The following is a 17,155-nucleotide window of genomic DNA, read 5'->3' as shown; positions in this document are numbered from 1 at the left end:
ATCTAAAGTGCTTTTCCCAGTTAGTCACTCTGGGAGCTTTAAGGAGAGAAAGTCCACTGGATTCTGTGGAGCTTTTCCTGATGTTTTCCAGGTGAGGTTACCTGGAAAGGAGTACTGTGTATAATCCAAGGAGTACTATGTATAATCTGAGCCAGAATATGCCCTCCCACCAGGTCTCCTTGGCTTTGGAAAACACCTTCCCTTCCCTCCTCCCTTCCTTCTTAGCAGATTTACTTCTCTCATTTTTGGGGGGTAGGCCTTGTTTTTGGTAATGGCGCTGGAGGCAGCCGAAGTCCACGCTCAGCAGCTGCAGTGAGGGGCGGAGCCAGTCTGGGATTAGAAAGGAATGAGGAATAAAGATTACAATGAGACGTCTCCCGGGTCTAGAACAATCGTGCCACCAGAAAGACATGCCTTTTGGTGTTCAAAATCCTTCCTTTCAAATCCCATTATTTTCTTCAATCCTTTGATCAAATTGCTGGTAGATCGCTTGTTTCCCCTGAGAAAACGAAGAGGCACTTAAGTTTGCAAGTGACAGTTCTAGAACCAGAACCCATTCTTCTGACTCCAGTTTCTAGAATGCCTTCTGGGTTATGACCCTTCACCCCAACATCCTCAAATCAGTTGGAGTGGAGTTGCATCTAATGTGGGAGTTGGGGTCCAAATTATGGGTAAGGTAAAGACTAGGTGTAGTCCAAATTACCCTTGAGAAAACCCCTTAATCACCTTGGAAATTGGTCATAAAGTTCAGGATACACTGTACTGTCATATACATGGAAGCTCTCTCCTCTGACTTCTGCTTAGCCGACCAGCCTTATTAATTGATTCTCTATATTTTCTCTGCAACCATGAGGATGCCCATAGGCCTCTGAATTCTGAAGGCTATTAACAGGCTGCTTTCTGTGGTGCCCGTGTATTTCTGCTCCTACTGAATCAAGTTGTATGTTTATAAAGATTCAATTATCACCGTTCCCAAACTTGTTTTTGCCAGTTGTACTTTTTATAGTAATTACATCATTTAATTAAATATGATGCAATGGATAAGAGGGCAAAAGAATAGTTATTTCTTTGAAAATTCCACTGACTGCTTCGATAAAAGAAAGTGGCAAAAATGAAAGAGTGTGCTATATTAGTCGTGAATGAGCACTGTAGAAAAAATAGGGAAAGAATAATAAAATATAGGATTCTGCTTTTACATCAATCCACAGTTTCTACCAGAGATTCTCTGCAGTTGCCCATGTGTTTTGGGCATAGCAGTTTGTCCTGAGTTCCTGTCTCTTTTTTTAAATTTAATTTGACAGAGAGAGAGAGAGAGAGCGAGCGAGCACGAGCACACAAGCAGGGGGAGCAGCAGAGGGAGAGGGAGAAGCAGGCTCCCCGCTGAGCAAGGAGCCCGATGTGGGGCTCGATCCTGGGACCCCAGGATCACAACCTGAGCTGAAAGCAGATGCTTAACTGACTGAGCCACCCAGACGCCCCATGACTTCCCATCTCTCACAGACCTATGATTTGTCGTTGCTTCTTCAGTTTGCTTGGCTTTTCACTGGTGAAAATGCAGCGGCGACTTCCAAGCTCCCTGCACGTGGAACTGGACACTGCAAGTCCTTAATCCATAATTTCTATACATTTTTGCTTTCTTTTAAAGAAACAGACTAGAATTCACTGATGATCCATGATAGATGTGATTTATGTAAGAAAAGCAACAAAGAACTGTATCTATGGAGCCCATTCTTGAGAAAAGAAAAACGCCATGGCCCAACATGAACAGATTGGTGAATGAATTTACATGTGTGTTTTAGGAAAAAATAGCATGCAAGGGTGTATATATGTGGATTTTTAAATTCCCTGCTTTAATTGTTTGGATTAGTTGAGCAGTCTCCGTAGGAGTGTCTGATGTACATTACACAGTCGACTTTGTAAAGTAAGTCTGCTCATGGAGTGGCCTCTCATGAATATTCCCATCGCTTGTCCTTAGCTCCCTTTCTATTTGAATCTGACTGTATGTGGGAGAAATGTGGGATCGTGTAATACCGCAGTACTCAGAAACTCAGCCATTCAAGCCCTCACTCTCAACCCGGGTGGACTAACTAGGTTAATTCCACCAAGCACCACGGTGGCTCTTGATACACCCACATTAGGGTCTTGTGGTGCTGCCTTGGTAGGAATGAAGATGAACATGGGCAAGGAACTTGCCTTAAAATATCACAGAGGCAGCGAACGCCTCTGGAGCCAGACGGCTTTAGTACAAACCGCAGCTTTTCCAATTAGCAAGGGCAAGCCACTTAAATTCTCCCTGATCCGGTTTCCCTCCTGAAGGTACTGTCAGGACTCCCTGAGTTAGTGTCAAGCAGTAAGAACAGTGTCTGCAATGTAAAGTGGTAAGAACAGTGTCTGGCCGAGGGTGAACGGCACACCAGTGTTAGCTAATGTCATGCATCAGTGCCGTTTTGCCTCTAATTTGTTGTGATCTGGGTGGCTCTTATCCTCGAAGCGTAAAATAAATAAAATAGCGCACTTCATTTGAAGGCACGGATCTCCACTCACCTACGAATTGAGAAGGCAAGTGAGTGGGACCCCTATTGCTGCAAAAACGCAGCCCGGCTAACAATGGATTGCTTCAGCAGGATGCAAGGGTAGCGGTTCCCACTTACCTTCCAGGGAGGAGAAGAATAAATGTCGCTTCAGAACTCCAAAAAAAAAAAAAAAAAAAAAAAAAAAGTTTATTTATAAAATACCGACAAGTTTGACAGGCCATGGGACATCTCGTGGTATATATTTCAAATCAATTTCATTCTTACCTTTCATTTAAAAAATAAACCCGCTAACAAGCTATATGACATATAGATATATATTTTTTTTCTTACAGATAGACACCTGCCACAATGAATACTCTCCCCATAATTTTTCATTATATCTTTTAAATCAAAAAATAAAGATTTGTGTTGGTTTTTGTTTTTGGAGTCTATGTGTATAAAGAAAGGTAACACGTTTGAATGCTTTTGGTTATTCTTACGGAAACAAAGAGAAGGGGGTGGTCCCAAGAGAGGGCACGTGTGTTCCGGGTGGTGGGCAGGTTTGCCACTGGGCAGGACCACGCAGAGGCACTCGGATCGGGCAACTGCTGCTAGGGTCGGGGCGGGGGGAGGGTCGCCCCCGTTCCTGTCCTCCGGCCCCTCACGCCATGGGCACCACGGGAAGGTGAGGGGAGCTCCTGCCCAGAGTGGGCTCTGGGAGGCTCTGGCACATTTAAAAGCTCTGCCCAGGGAGGTGTGGGCAGAGACAGAAGGCCTCGAGCCAGCGGTGCTCTGGGCGGGAGCAGCCAGAAGTGTCCTTGTTTTTTCTGAGTCACGGCAGTGTCAGGTGAGGGACAGGACAGGCAGCCTGGATCTGCAAGCTCCCCGGGGCCCTGGGAGAAAGGTGCTTCTGGAACCGGAGCCGCTTTTTGGTTCGTCTTGGCAGCCTGGGTGCGGAGCTGCTGTGCACCCTGGAGGCGTGGCCGCGAGGGGGAAGGGCGGCGCTGGGGACCCAAGCGCGGGCTGCCGGGTGGACCCCAGATTTCCCCGGGGCACGATGAGGCAGAGCCAAGGACACAGAGGTGTCCTGCTGTGAACCTGCTTCAGGTGATCACTCAGACAGGGGCCCCGGCATCATCGGCCCAGGGAGGTTCCCTGTTACCCACGGGCAGTGCCCAGCACACCGTTCTCATGCGGCTGGGGGTCTGGCCGGGGGTGTCGAGAGCCTCCACTGCCCCAGCAGATATGTAAACGAGGGCAGACGTGTCCTCTAAGCACTCTAGAGCTCCATGGCGGGAGACCCGGGCTTCCCGATGTGGGTGGGGCGGCAGGGCAACATTTCGGGTGGGTGGATATGGACTGAGGGCTTGGACGTTCACCTTGGGCCGTGCCTGCCTTCTGGCTTGCGCAGTGTCCTCGCCCCCTGAGACAACAGATCCCAGCTGCCTTCGGGTGGCAGGGACCCCGGCTGCCCGGGGCTCACGGGGGACAGACAGCTTCGGCCATCAGAAGGAATCGCAAAGCAAGCCTCTTTGCGAACACACACCTGGATGTGTGTTCTGTGCATGTGTGTGCGTGTGCGTGTGAGCCCAGGCGTGCATGGGCACCTTGCCGAGTGTGCATGGGTGTGTCAGCGTGGGCGTGAAGGAGCGTGCGGGGAGGGGAGGGCGCACATCTCAGTGCCCCAGGCGATCCATGAAAGGCAAAGGAAATGTGGCCTCGTGTGCACACACACACACACACACACAGGGCTTCACTTGTCCCACGTCCCCCCACCCCACACACACATACCCGGAGCCCCCCTGCGCTGGGCTCAATTCATTCCCCAGTGCAAACTGGGAACTTCCATAAATGGCTAAACACACAGCAGATAAGGGAAAGGATGAGGTGGTTAAAAAAAGATGAGATGAGAAAGGAGGAGGAAGCGGGAGATCACACGCCAGCCTATGTGCTACCATGGAGATACGAGCTGTGTGTACAGGGCAGAACTCGGGCCTGTGTCCTCCCGGCCCGGGCCAGTGAGCTTCCCTCCCCAGAGCCCCTTGCGGAGAAGCCGATGTCTGGGCCTGGCTTCGGACACCTCTGCCAGGATTCCGGAGGGGCTGAGGGCTTGCGGAGGTGTGCCCTTCCTTCAGGCCCCTGGCCCGGCTCCCACCCGCCTCAGCTGGTGCCGGCCTGTGGGGCTGGGTGCAGACCCTCGCCTTCCTTGGCTTGCTCCCCAAATCCCCCTCTCAGGCCTCCCCTAACCGTTCCTCAGCCCCGAGATGGGGCCTGTGTGCGGCACCCCCAGAGAGCCCTGTCCCACGGAGGGCCCCACGCGGAACTGAACAGGTCCCCGCAGGACCCTCCCCTCTCCCGGAGGCAGCCGTCCGCCCAAACCTGCGAGGCTGGCCGTGGGGCTGGGACCGCCCGGGGCACTTGGGGAATGCGACCCTCAATCCCTTCATCTGGGGGCTGGAGGGGGAGGTTCAGGCCCCTGCAAGTGGCCTTTTTAAAGAACATTCCTTGGAGCAGATTGTGTGTAAAGGTTTTGCTTCCCGTCAGCTATGCTGGTCCTTGGTCCCATCTGACCTGCTCATCCGCCGGCCTGGCCGTGCATCTCAGGAGCCGTGTCCAGTTTGGACAGGGCCCCTCCATGCTCTGAGCCCTGGTGAGCGAGGCTGAGCAGAGCCTGGAACACATGACTCTGGGGGCTTGGATCTTTGACTCTTTGTAAACCGGGTGCTGGGCCGACTGGGCAAATTCTGGAAGCTCTGGTTTCTAGACCAGGGGCTTGGCTCACCCCTCTGGGCTTCTGTACCCCTGTGCTTGGTGGCGGGGGGGGGGGGGGGGGGGGGACGTGTTTTAGATGTGGATCACTCTGGTCTGAGAGCGAGAGGGACCACACATCTGGAAGTGAGTGTCCCCTTTGGCTAGGACCCACAGGGATTTGTCTTGGAGAGGATCTCTAGACCCTTCTCCCTGCAAGTGCATGGGGGACCTGCGTGTGTGTCTCAGGAGGAAGGGATCTATCCAGGGACAGGGGTGTGTCTGCCTAGACGGCCATTCCTCACCCTGCCTAGCTCCCCAGTCCTGTGCCTGCCGAACTTCCTTGTCTAAGAAGCTTCCTTTCAGGAGGGAAGAAAGAGAGAAGTCAAGCTTCTTTCTTAACATTCTTCATTTCCTGCCTTAGGGCCCAGTTATCCCAATGATGCCTGGCCAGTGCCCTGTACCTCTGCCCCCCGGGTTCACCTCTCCTGGTCTGTGCTCAGGAAAGTGAATTCAAGTAAAGCCACAGCTGGGTTCAGCAGTGCCGTGGGGACCTCTCCCCGCGCCGCGCCCCCCCCCCCCGGCGGGGGCCCCCTTCCTTGGATTCACCATAAAAAGAATGTATACGAAACAAAAAGCTAGCTAGGCAGACTCTCACCCCTTTGTTATTTTCCTTTTTCTAAATCAACCAGATGCTTGGTGGAGACATTGAGCCGGGGAGGGGACAGCAGAGTGTGAAGAGCAGTCCAGGGGGCCGGGCCGTCCGTCCGTCTGTCTGTCTGTTCGAGGCCTGCCAGCGATGCACGGGGAGGGGTGAGCGGGTGCAGAGAGAGAAGGTGAGCTTTGCCCTCCCCAGGGATGCCCAGCCTTGCACACCAGCCTTTTACACCAGCAGCCAGCAGTGGGCCCAGGGCCCCAGCACACGCAGAAGGGGCAGCTGTCAGGACTTCCAGAAGCTTCTTGTCCCCTCAGCACGCTGCCCTACAGCTCTCCTGGCCTCAGCTTTCTCGCCGCTCCCCCCTCTCAGGCCCGGCCCAGCAGCCCCGACTCTGAGCACAGTGTGCAAAGGGATCGGCGAACCCCACGATCTGGAGCCCACCAACCGCCGGCCATACACAGCCTCCCTCATGGCTTCCTCCTCCTCCTTCTCAACACTGGCTTTGCTGGCCCTGGAATCTCTGGAAAAATAAACTCAGGAGGTGAAAAGTTGACTTGGTTTCTTGGTGTTTTTGTTTTCTGGCAGGCAGTGCGGGGAGGGGCGGACGGGGAGTTTGGTGCCGTTTTTTTTTTTTTTTTTTTTTCTTTCCTTTCCCCCTTCCGACGTCAAACAAACGAGGAAAATCCTGCTATAGGAGCCCGGGAGCCCGGGGTGAGGCTGCTGGGGGGGCGGTAGAGGGTGCTCTGCTGACTCGGGGGGTTCGGGGGGTTCTGGGGCGTTGGGGTCCGACTGGCCTTGGGCCGGAAGAGGCTGCCCTGCTGGGCGCTGTTGCTGTTGGCCACGGTGGCGGGGTCCGGCTCGCCCGAGTCGCTCTCCGTGTAGCTGTAGGCCTGGGCCCGCGAGATGCCCTTCTGCTGCCGCCGCCACGAGTTGTAGTATGTGGGGTCGCTGATGTAGTGGTTGACAAAAGAGTGGGCCTTCTGGTGGGTCGGGTCGGCCTCGTACTCACTGTCGCTTCCCTGGGAGGACAGAAAATCGGGGAGTCAGGGGCCCCGAGGGGCCAGGTCAGCGTGCTCAGGGCTGGAAGGCAGCAGGTGCCCCGGTCTGAATCTCCCAAGCCCTGGACGGGGGCCACCGCCGTCCCCTCCCCGCCAAGGGGGCCCGATGCAAAGCTGGGCCCACCTCCCCTGCCTTCGGAGTGGATGGTGGGGCCGAAGTGTCTACCGTGGGGCTGGCACACGGCCTGCAGGCACCTGACGTGAATCTGAACTCGGAAGACCTGAGTTCGAATCCTTTTTTTTTTTTCAATTGAGGGGAAATTCATAGAACATAAAGTTAACCACTTGAAAGTGTAAGGTTCTGTGGCTTTTAGTCCATTCACAATGTTGTGCAGCCATTGTTCTGTGTGGTTCCAGAACAGTTTCATCAGCCTCTACCCTCATTCCCCATTCCTTCCCCGCCCCCGCTCCAGGTGACCACTGACCCGCTTTCTGTTTCTGAGGATCTACCTACTCTGGGCATTTCATACAGGTGGGATCGTACAGTATGTGGCTTGTGGGCCTTGCTTCTTTCACTTAGCGTAATGTTTTCGAGATTGAATTCATCCTGCCTTTTCATTTGCTGTATTTCTGATGCTCTGACACCTGAGGCCTTGCTGACTCCGGAGAGGCAATGGGCTCCTGGGGCTGGTCGATCCCTGCAGCTAGCGATGCCTTTTCCTATCACACTGACTCACTCTCCCCTGTCCCTCGTCACCCCAGGGCCGGGTACCAGACAACCAAGGGACAGCCCCTCTACCCCAAAGCACACTGAATTTATTCAAACAAACCCAAGCCTGCTCCCACAATGAAGGCTCCTGCCCACATGTTCCTCCTGTTCCCTCTGATTCCTGGGGACCCTGATGCCTCCCCAAAATGTCCCTGCATGGTGTGATGTTCCCAAGTAGAGGGGAACTGTGAAAAATTCGATTTTTCGAGGGCGGTCATCTCCTGATCCACTGGCCTTACCATACCCCGATCGTAACAAAACCTACATTTTAGAACAGACGTTGGTGCATGATATACTGAGTTCCAACCTTGGTCTACCTCTGACTTACGGTGTGACTGGGGACCGAGCCAGGGCCAGACCTGCAGAGGCTCCTGGCACCGAAGAGAGATGCTGGGGCCCACCCATGTGTGATCCGGAATAAAAGCAACCCTCAGTTATAAAACGAGCATGCAAAAAATATCAACAGAAGGTCCGAATTTCACACGATGACTGCCCTGTGGCTTTTTCTCCTAAATGCAAAATATTAAATTATTCCTAAAATTGTCACTACTTCTGTGTCCCACCATTGCTTCATCTGCCTATGGGGGAATCAGCAGGAGACAAGAGTCAGGCTGGGCTGTGAAGTAAAACAGCATTCGCTCGTTGGTTCGGATCTGAATCGGGGAGCTAAAAATATCCAGCGCCCCTCCCCCACGCCCGGCTCCCAGCACTGTTTTGAGAACCAAGAAGAGGACAGATGGGAACACCCTTAGAACGCTCTGGAAGAGACAAGCTCTGATCTGAGTGAACGGTACACTCTCAGGGAAATGCAGCTCCGAAGGCCTCCGTCAGGTTACCACGTCCCGGCCCGAATACACGGGGGCAATAAATCTGATCAACCCACTTCGGATAAAAACTGCAGCAAGAAAACCCAGTGAGCCCAAAGCAAACGTGTGTGTGTCCCGCTTGACAGGCAGAGCAGACGGAGAGCTGTTGACCTTGCTGCAAGGTGTCTGAGCCACGGGGAGTGCAAGGTGCCCCTGCCCTCAGGGGCCCAGAGTTCCACAGGGCATCGAGCCCCTCTCGGGAAAGAGCTACAAGTACAGAACTGTAGCAATGCCAGGCCGGGGAGCAGGCACTCCGCCAGGCGGCAGGAAACTGTGGTCAACTTTCACACCTCGGGACGGTGGCTGCTACCACACCACGAGTACGGTGAACCCCAGTTCTCTCGACTGCGCAGAGAGGGGGAGGGTTCGCCCTGAGACACACAGAACTGAGGGACTTGGATCTGCTGGATGTTCCAAAGCCCGCACGTGCTCTGAACGACCCCCCTCCTGTCTGGAGATGGGAATGAGAGCCCTTCTGCCTTCCCAGCGGGGATTACGTACTCCCTCCTGGAGCTGCAAATTTCTGTTGTCCGGCCCCTCCCCTCCTCCGCCTCACCCCTCCACAGTCCTGGCTGCTCTCCTTACCACCACTCTGCACACCCTCCCGGGACCTCAGTCCTCTTGGCAGCGGAACTGGCTGCCAGAGACAATGGAAAGTCCCTTGCTCACCCCATGACGCAGAACAGCACAATGCGAGCCCCCTTCCTTGCCTACTGCCCAGCTGCCGGCCCAGGAGGGAACAAAGGGGCCCTACAGACAGGGGTTCCATATGCCAAGCATGGGGAGGGGGCTGAGGGCTGGGCACCTGAGGCCTGGGGCTGCGAGGTGGCGGCCCAGAGGCAGGAGAAGTCTGAGCAGGCTGTGGTAGATGCCATGAGGCAGGGGGCCGGGTGGCGGAGGCGGGGGGGGGGGCGGCATTGGTGCAGGAGCAGCAAGGGTCTGTAAGTGCGGGGCGTGGGAGAGGGGCCACCCCACAGTTCTGCCTATGGGTCAGGTCTTTCCAGAAGGGCCTCCACCAACTGGCCTGAATAGCTGCTAGCATCCTCGCTAGAGGTTCTAGAACTCTGGCTAGCCCCACAGGGGAGTCCCTGTCACTGCGGCCCCAACCCAGAGTGAATGAGTATCTAGGAGGTGACTGTGGTGTGGCCAAGTTCCGACTCTGTCCCTTGCTAGCTAGGTGGAGTTTGGACCTATCACCTGGTCTCTCCCAGCCTCATTATCCTGGTCTGTAAAATGGGTAGATGCCTGCAGCTCACAGGGTGAAAAAGGCTTGGAAGCTGCCCCCCAGGAGGGATCAGAAGGAGCTGGGGTCACAGAAGGTGACTCAGTGCTCAGGCGGCCGGGAAAGGGGAAGGATGTTCAGCTTCTGCCCTCCCCTCCAAAGTAAAGCATCACTAGAGTGGGGATGGGCCTCTCTGGCCCTCCCGGGGGCCCCGACCCCAAAGCCCATTCATGCACATCATCACGGGTCTGACGGCTACCGACTGTTAAGCACCTACTGTGTGCGGGACACTGTGGGGCGGCCTTCCTGACGCGCACAGAAAAGCAGCGGAAGCAAGAGTTGTGGTGGGAGGAGCAGGGGCTTAGAGGTGGGCCTGCCCCACCCCCAGCTCTCCGAAGAAGCTGGGGTGGGGGGTGCTTTGCTTCAGCGACTGCTCTTCTGCCGCCACCTCCTCCAACATCTGTTTCTTTTCTGCATGGGGGTGGGGTGAGAAGGGGAGAAAGCAGGCGAGGGGGGACCCGGGGCGCCCATTCCGGCTTTCAACTCTCACTCGGGCCTCGGTAATTGAATGCAGCTTCCCAGTAACCAACCCAGCACAAAGGGGACCTTTCACAGGGCAGTCCCGCCAGGCCGCCAGGCAATCAGGGGACTGTTCCAGCTCTGGGCCTCTTAACAGCTCCTCAAAGCCACTCACTCAGCAATTACCGGGCTTGGGGAGAGGAGCGGGGAGGGGCCCAGGAGGAGGGGGGACCCCGGACGAGAGCCCTCAACAAAAGAGAGGGGGGCAAAGGAGAGCCTCTTGTTCTCCTGCTGCTGCTAGCGTTGGGGGGGGGGGGGGGGGGGGTGGGGGTCCTGCACCAGACTCAGGAGGCGATGGGTGTGGGATCCGGGGCCCAGGCAGGGTGCCCTCATCTTGTTGAGGCTCCTGAGGTCTGGCAGGAATGTGTTGCCCCAGATGACAGGAGGTCCCCTGTACCGGCTCCTTTGGAGGCTGGAAGCTGGAGCCCCTCCCTCACCTGTGGCCCAGGGGCTCTCCGCGGGGGTCTAGGTGGAAAGGCCAGCCCTGCATCAGTCTCTCGGACACCCTTCCCCTCGAGCCAGTGGGCCTCTCCTGGGCATTAGAGGTGGGGGTGAGGATGTGCTGATTCTCCCTCCCCGGAAGCCCCCTTTACGCACAATTTTGTAAGAGATCTGGGCTTCATGTACTATAAAACAGCTAGAAATCTTCTCCCAGGAATGTCCTTTTAAAAGTGTCAGCTCAGACACAAGGCTACCTGTGCCCTTACAGGTGAAGTGACAGTCAACGTGTCCCCCACCCACCCGGCTGTCAGACATGCTGGCGTTTGGGGGCCTCGTGGGAGGTCACCAGGACGGAAGGGGGTGTTGGGGTCAGTGAAAGCCTCTCTCTCTCTCCTTCCATCTCCCTTCTGTGCCAGGCATCTGGGCAAGGCCAGGCTGTCGGAGCTGGCCGGACCCAGATTTGAATCACCACTGCCTGCGCTTCCGAGCCCTGTGATCCAGGGCTCGCTGCTGCACTTCTCTGAGCCTCAGGTTCCTCCGACTGTTAACCGGGCGTCCTGCAACTTGCATGGTGGGACGGTTAGATTTTATTTATTTATTTATTTATTTATTTAAGATTTTATTTATTTATTCATGAAAGACGGGGGGGGGAGGGGCAGAGGGAGAAGCAGGCTCCCAAGGAGCAGGGAGCCCGATGCGGGACTCGATCCCAGGACCCTGGGACCATGACCTGAGCCGAAGGCAGACGCCTAACCATCTGAGCCACCCAGGCGCCCGGGACGGTTAGATTTTAAACGAGAACGTGTACAGTGCAGGGCCCACAGGTAGCTTTGCCTCCTTCCTCCTGGACTCCCTCTGCCCTGCCCGTAGTGTGTTTCTAGTTTGGCACACGCTCGGGCTTCCTTGGCCTGTATGGGTCAGCCTAAGGAGAAGCGGGAGACGGGCCTCAGTGAATCTCTTAGACTCATGGCCCAACTCAATGGACAAGAGGCAAACACGAGTAAAAAACCAGACACTCAGAGGGAGAGGATGACAGAACCACTCAGCCAAACACAAACCTATAGACCCTTACCGCTCCCTTCTATGCATGACCCAGTCCTGTTCACACTTGGAGGCCCAGCTGAAATGCCACCTCCTCCAGGCAGCCCCCCCGCCGGTGACCTTCCCCCAAGATTCCTCACAAGGCTTTCTATCCATGCACCATGAGAAACAGGGAGCCTTCTGCTCCCCATTTTTCTCCTAAAGTTAGAGACTGTGGTGCCATGAAATTTTAATGAGAGATGAAAACACGGGGTTATTTGAAACATGTGGTCTTCCCTAACGGGTCCTAACACACCATGATGCAACATTCATTAAGAGCCCCGGTCTTGCTCACTACTGGGGCCGCCACGTGTAAACCATGCTTGGTACTGTTTAGCGGGTGCAGAAAAAATAGTTGTTGAATAAATGCACCGAGAAAGGAACGAACAGATTCCAGGGAGGACAAAACCAGCCGGGTGCTGCCCAGGGCCCGATCCGAGCATGACACACAGTAGGGGTGTAGGGGGCTAAGGTGGGTGGGCCTGGCCTCGTCCTCGTCGGAGGCTCCCTGACTCCTGCAACAGAAGCCTGACTCAGGCTTCCCAGAGCGCTCTGAGGGTCAGGCGGTACCATTCTTGAACAATCCTTAGGATCATTCCTGGCCGCCCATAAGGGCTCATAAATGTTCACCCTTATGACGGGGTGCTCGAGAAAACCTAATTTGTCCGGTGTGTTTTCTTACTTTTCCACGTAGGCTTAATTTCATTACAGTGAGCTTCCCAGGGCTTCCCAGGAAATCACAAAGACTGAATACTTATTAGTAGAGGCATGCCATTGGCTGGGAATTCCTTTTCCATTGAGATTTGCTTGTGCGCTATGTAATTTTTCTCCCATACTTGGGCTCTTACTTTGAAAATGACCTTGGAATGCAGCCATACTTCGTTTTTAAAAGTTGCATCAAACAAGCCCTGGGCTCTTCAAACCTCAGCCTTTGTGTGTCCCCTGCCTGGAACCCCCTTCACCAGCACCCCTCTGGGGACAGTCTGCCCCTCCCCCTCCCCCCAGTCTTCCCACAGCCCCATTACGGCCTTGCTCACATCTTATCGTGTGTGTTTGTTTATAAGCAGCGTGGATTTTTGTTTATTACCATATCACAGGAAAAGGGCTGGGCAGATTTCTGCCAATTTTGGAGAGTCCGTTTTGGGTGGTCTGACTTGGAATAGAAACCAGGCAGCCCATGCAGAATTCGCTCTCAGAGGACCTAGGGGGAGGGGTACCTTACAAAGTCAGGCCATCGTTCTCCAGAGCCGCGGAAATGCTGGGGGCCCCGCCTGCGTGGCTGCTGACCCTCAGGGATATGCTGCTGCAGATGCCATCCTGGGCGGGGGGCCTGTGGGGCATCCGCCATGAGCCCCAAAGGCAGGCCGCGATGGCGGATGCTCTCCACGCCAGAGGCTGGCATGTCGTTCAGCTGCCTCCCACGGGGCCAGTGAGGAGTAATAGGATCTGCTTCTTTATGTCTTCAACAAGGGCATCCGAGGGAGACCAGCTGTTCTGTCTCCAAGTCTGTCCCCTCCAGCCCGCCAGGAGCTCCTTGGAGGCAGGGTCATGACTCCGTCACTGCTATGTCCCTATAGAGTCCACGCTCAAGGAACGAGTGTTGAGTGGCCCCTGAGCTGTGCACCTCTGAAGATGCCGGTGCTCTGGCAACGGCCTCCTGGGTCCTAGACCACCTGCAGTGGCTCCAAAGCCAACTGCCTGGCTTTCGAGAACCATTCCAAAGCGAACAGACCCAAACGATGCTGACTGCCTTGTCCCGGGGCCCTGTGACGAGCCTGGCACTGCACGGGCCCGACTCCATCCCCCGTCACGGACTCCGAGAACAGCCGCTTGGACAGGGTGCCGCGGTGCTGAGTGGGGGTGGGCTGCGAAGGACCCCTCCCCATCCCGGAGTCAGGGAGGGGAGGGGCTGGGATTCCAGCCCAGCGCGGGTCACCGGCCGCAACTACGTGCCGCTGCTTTTCCAAATGAGTGTCTCCCTGCTCAGAGCCACCCTCTGATGGGGCCGGATGATCACCTGCGTGATCCGCTGGGCAAAGCTCCTAGGGCACCTTTCTTGGGGACGATCTTAATGCCTATGGCACTTTGCTCTGAGTGTGTGCTTTCATCCTTTGAAGACAAGCTAGAGTTTTGTTTTTTTGTTTTTCCAAGAAAACCCACAGTCCCTTGTTCTCAAGAGTGTCTCACTGGCTGGTTCTGAAGGCCTTTCCAGAAAGGTCTGCCATGAGGGTGGCATCACTGGCTTTGGGACAGGGGAGGGCAAGGAGCCAAGCTGGGCTCTGGGTCAGAAGGGCCCATGGGCAGGGTCTGAATCGACACTCCTTGGCTCTGGGGCCTGAGCCAACTCAGGTAAGCTCTCTGAGCCTCAGTTCCCCATCCGTACAAAAGAGAGGACACTAAGGGCGCTCGGAGGGTCACTGTGATTATAAAGTGGTAAGGCACGTGGGATGGTGAGTGCAGCCCCCAGGGCGCGACCATGGCCATCGGAGTCACTTTGAGGGGCCACGACTCTCTGAAAGTGTGTGTTCTGACCTTGGTCCAAAAGGAATGGCTTGACAACCGTGAACATTTGTTTGTCTCTCCTGCTAACCTGCTTGGTCTTGACTAGCTTGACCAGCTTCTCCCATGACCAACCCTTCGGTGCTTTAACGACACCGTCCAGAATGCCACGCGCCACGGGCCAAGACGGACACTGGGGGGGTGACTGACATCAGGACTGTCACAAGACAGGACTGTCTTCATGGAACTTAGCTTAAAATAAATAAACCCACCCAAGCTCCAAATCAAACCCCAAGCCATCCCCAAGCCCGCAGGTGGAGCTCTGGGCCTGGGCTGGGCTCCCCTGCGCCCCCTGAAAGGGAACATGGGAGTTCTGCTGTGACAACTGGCTTCTGGAACCAGGAGGCCTCCCCTCCCCAGAGCGTGAGTTCCCCGTAGGTGCCTGGTTCCAGATTGCTATGGAAACGGCATTCAAGTGATGGGCTTGTTTTGGACAAAAGACACTAGGGGCAAAGCCGGGGATTCCAGGGACTCTGCCCGCCTTGGTGGTGACTGAAATAGGATGGTCTCAGGAGGAGCAGTCTTCTCTCAGTGCTTTCTCGAGGCTGGGGGTCCTGGCCTGGCCTCAGGCACCAGCTCTGTGTCCTGAAGGAGGGTTCCTCCTCACTTATGTGGAGATGGCCACAGGCCATCTGAGGACACCCGGGCAGGATCTCCTGCACTCAGAGGGCTCCGTCCCTGGAAGGTCAGCGCCCAGCCAATGAGTGTGCAGGAGTAAGGCCCTCTGTGGAAGGTTGAAGGGGGCTGATCAGAGCCACACGGGGAGTCCCTTCCACCGGCCACTGCCCCTGCTCTCCACAGATGGCAGCGTGGCTTAAGGAGCCCCTTGTCAGAGCCTCACGAGCAGAGGGAGTCCCTTTCCTGTCTTTGAATTTTCCCTTGAGTTCCTCGAACCTAAATGCTCATTGCCCTCTTTGGGGAGAAAGAAAGAAGAATCGTGTTTCAGTGAAGCATGGCCTTGGAAGTCTCAGTACGTATATGGCTGCAAAGAGTTAAATACTTAAAACAAGAAAAGCCATAACCTGAGTCATGTGAGTTCCTGTGTTAGCCAGGCCAAGTTGGGGTCTCTGTCCCTGCCAGGTCTGTCTGAGCTGGGGTGTTGCTAGCTCCAGCCTTGCAGGCTCTGCCAAGCCCATCAGTAACCCTGGAGCTGAACAAAACCGTGGTGAGCCAGAGGCCCGGGGTCCCCTGGGCCCGGCCCACGACCGGATCCCGGGCATGCTGGCACCTCCTACCCAGCCGACAGCCTCGCTCCCTGCTGGCTCCCCTTTGCTCTTGTCCTCTCCCAGCATTGGGCAGAAAGGTCTAGGGCGTGGGACGCAGTGGCCTTTCTTGGCCCCTTCCTGGGCAGCCACCAGGCTTGGCCAGGGCCAGGAGGGCCGGGTGGGAGGCCATGGCGTTACTTCATCCACCCCCTCTCCCCATCATCTGGGACAGTGTCCCCGTGTGGCTCACCTGAGGGCAGCCTCTCTAAAGCTCTGTGTCTCCCAGAGGCACCACCTCCTTCTTCATACAAAGGCCGGCATTTATCGCACAGTTGCCGTGTGTGCTTTGCTAAGCTTCTCTGTGCCTCAGCTCAGCAACCTCATTGCCCCATGGCAGAGCCTCTTACTGGCCCTGCCTGTTCTACAGATGGACAAACAGGCTCAAAGAGGTTGCCTACCCCATCCAGGATGCCCTGGCCTACAGGCAGCAGAGCCGGGATTCTAACTCGGTCTGGAGCCTCCAAAGCTTAAGGCCTCACTTCTGTACTGCTCCCCCCCCCCATCCTTGGGGCTCCAGGACTCACAGCTCCCGATTTCTGGAGCTCACTCTGACCCGAACTAGCTAAGCTCAGCCGTGGCAATGCAGGCCTCCTTCTCCTCACCTTCAGGAGCTCCTCTGCGGGCCAGGGCATGTGGGGAGACTCCGGACACTCTAGAGGCCTGAGCTGTTGGGGGCTCTTCTCTGGTCAAGGTTACAGGGCCCCCATTAGCCCCGAAGCAAACTCTGAGCAGAGCTTAGGAGGGCACGGCGGGTCCACATACGACTCCCAGCTAGTTTCCTGGGCCTGATAAAGGCCAGGAGGCAAGGAAGCCCAGGTGACGGGCCACTGCACAGGCCCGCACTCTGGGAAGGGGCTGCTCCGGTCCCCACTCCAGGATGCCTGGCCCTCCCTGCCCCTCACCTGAGAGTCGGAGATTTCTGAGGGCTTCTCGGTCAGGCTGCCGCTCTCTGCCGGGATGAGGTCGTTATACTTGGTGACGTCCTCGTCGGAGTAGTGGAGGCTGCCTGGGCTGGGCCGGGGAGGCGACCTAGAGGGAGTGGGGGTGAGGCTGAGAGGCGGCCTCCCCCACAGCGGCCGGCCTGGCTGGGGAGGCCACAGCGGGGCCTGGAAGGGCACCGACCCTCGGTGCCTCCGTTCTAGGGCCCTCCTCTCTGTCTGCTCCCCACGGGCCTGGGCCTTGAGCAGCAGAGCCTTGGGCTGGGGGCCCCTCAGGGGTGGGAGAGGCTCAGCTGGACCAACCTCCTGAATCAGCTTCAGGGAAATGGGGGTCAGCACCCCACTTCCCACTGGATTCTCCACTCGTGGTTTCAAGGCCTCAGGGACCGGGATCCCTTGGCAGGGAATGTTACAAAGCCTCTTTGAGCCCCCCGAGACCTCCTGAGTCAGAATCACAGGCGACGCCTGCATACCTGCGCTGTCATTCTTGACAAAACCCCCATGTCATTCTTGAACTCA

The 17,155-nt window shown here is 56.0% G+C and overlaps 1 protein-coding gene across 2 annotated transcripts in view; it reads right to left on the bottom strand.

Annotated features, from left to right (window-relative positions):
* Positions 1-2,745: 2,745 nt before the first annotated feature.
* SDK2 (sidekick cell adhesion molecule 2) overlaps positions 2,746-17,155 on the bottom strand; it is a 255,584-nt gene continuing 241,174 nt past the window's right edge. For both annotated transcript variants that reach the window (XM_073883174.1, XM_073883175.1), the window contains 2 exons: positions 16,601-16,727; positions 2,746-6,938 (listed from right to left, as the gene is read on the bottom strand). In XM_073883174.1, coding sequence (XP_073739275.1) covers positions 6,585-6,938; positions 16,601-16,727 — 481 coding nt within the window. In that variant the 3' untranslated portion in view covers positions 2,746-6,584. The remainder of the gene's footprint in view (positions 6,939-16,600; positions 16,728-17,155) is intronic.

Source organism: Callorhinus ursinus, unplaced genomic scaffold (genome assembly GCF_003265705.2).
Source record: "Callorhinus ursinus isolate GAN/ISIS: 27379988/994484 unplaced genomic scaffold, GSC_fseal_2.0 scaffold50, whole genome shotgun sequence".
Taxonomy (NCBI): Eukaryota; Metazoa; Chordata; class Mammalia; order Carnivora; family Otariidae; genus Callorhinus; species Callorhinus ursinus.
The sequence above is the reverse complement of the archived record's forward strand: the minus strand, read 5'-3'. Positions and strand labels throughout refer to the sequence as shown.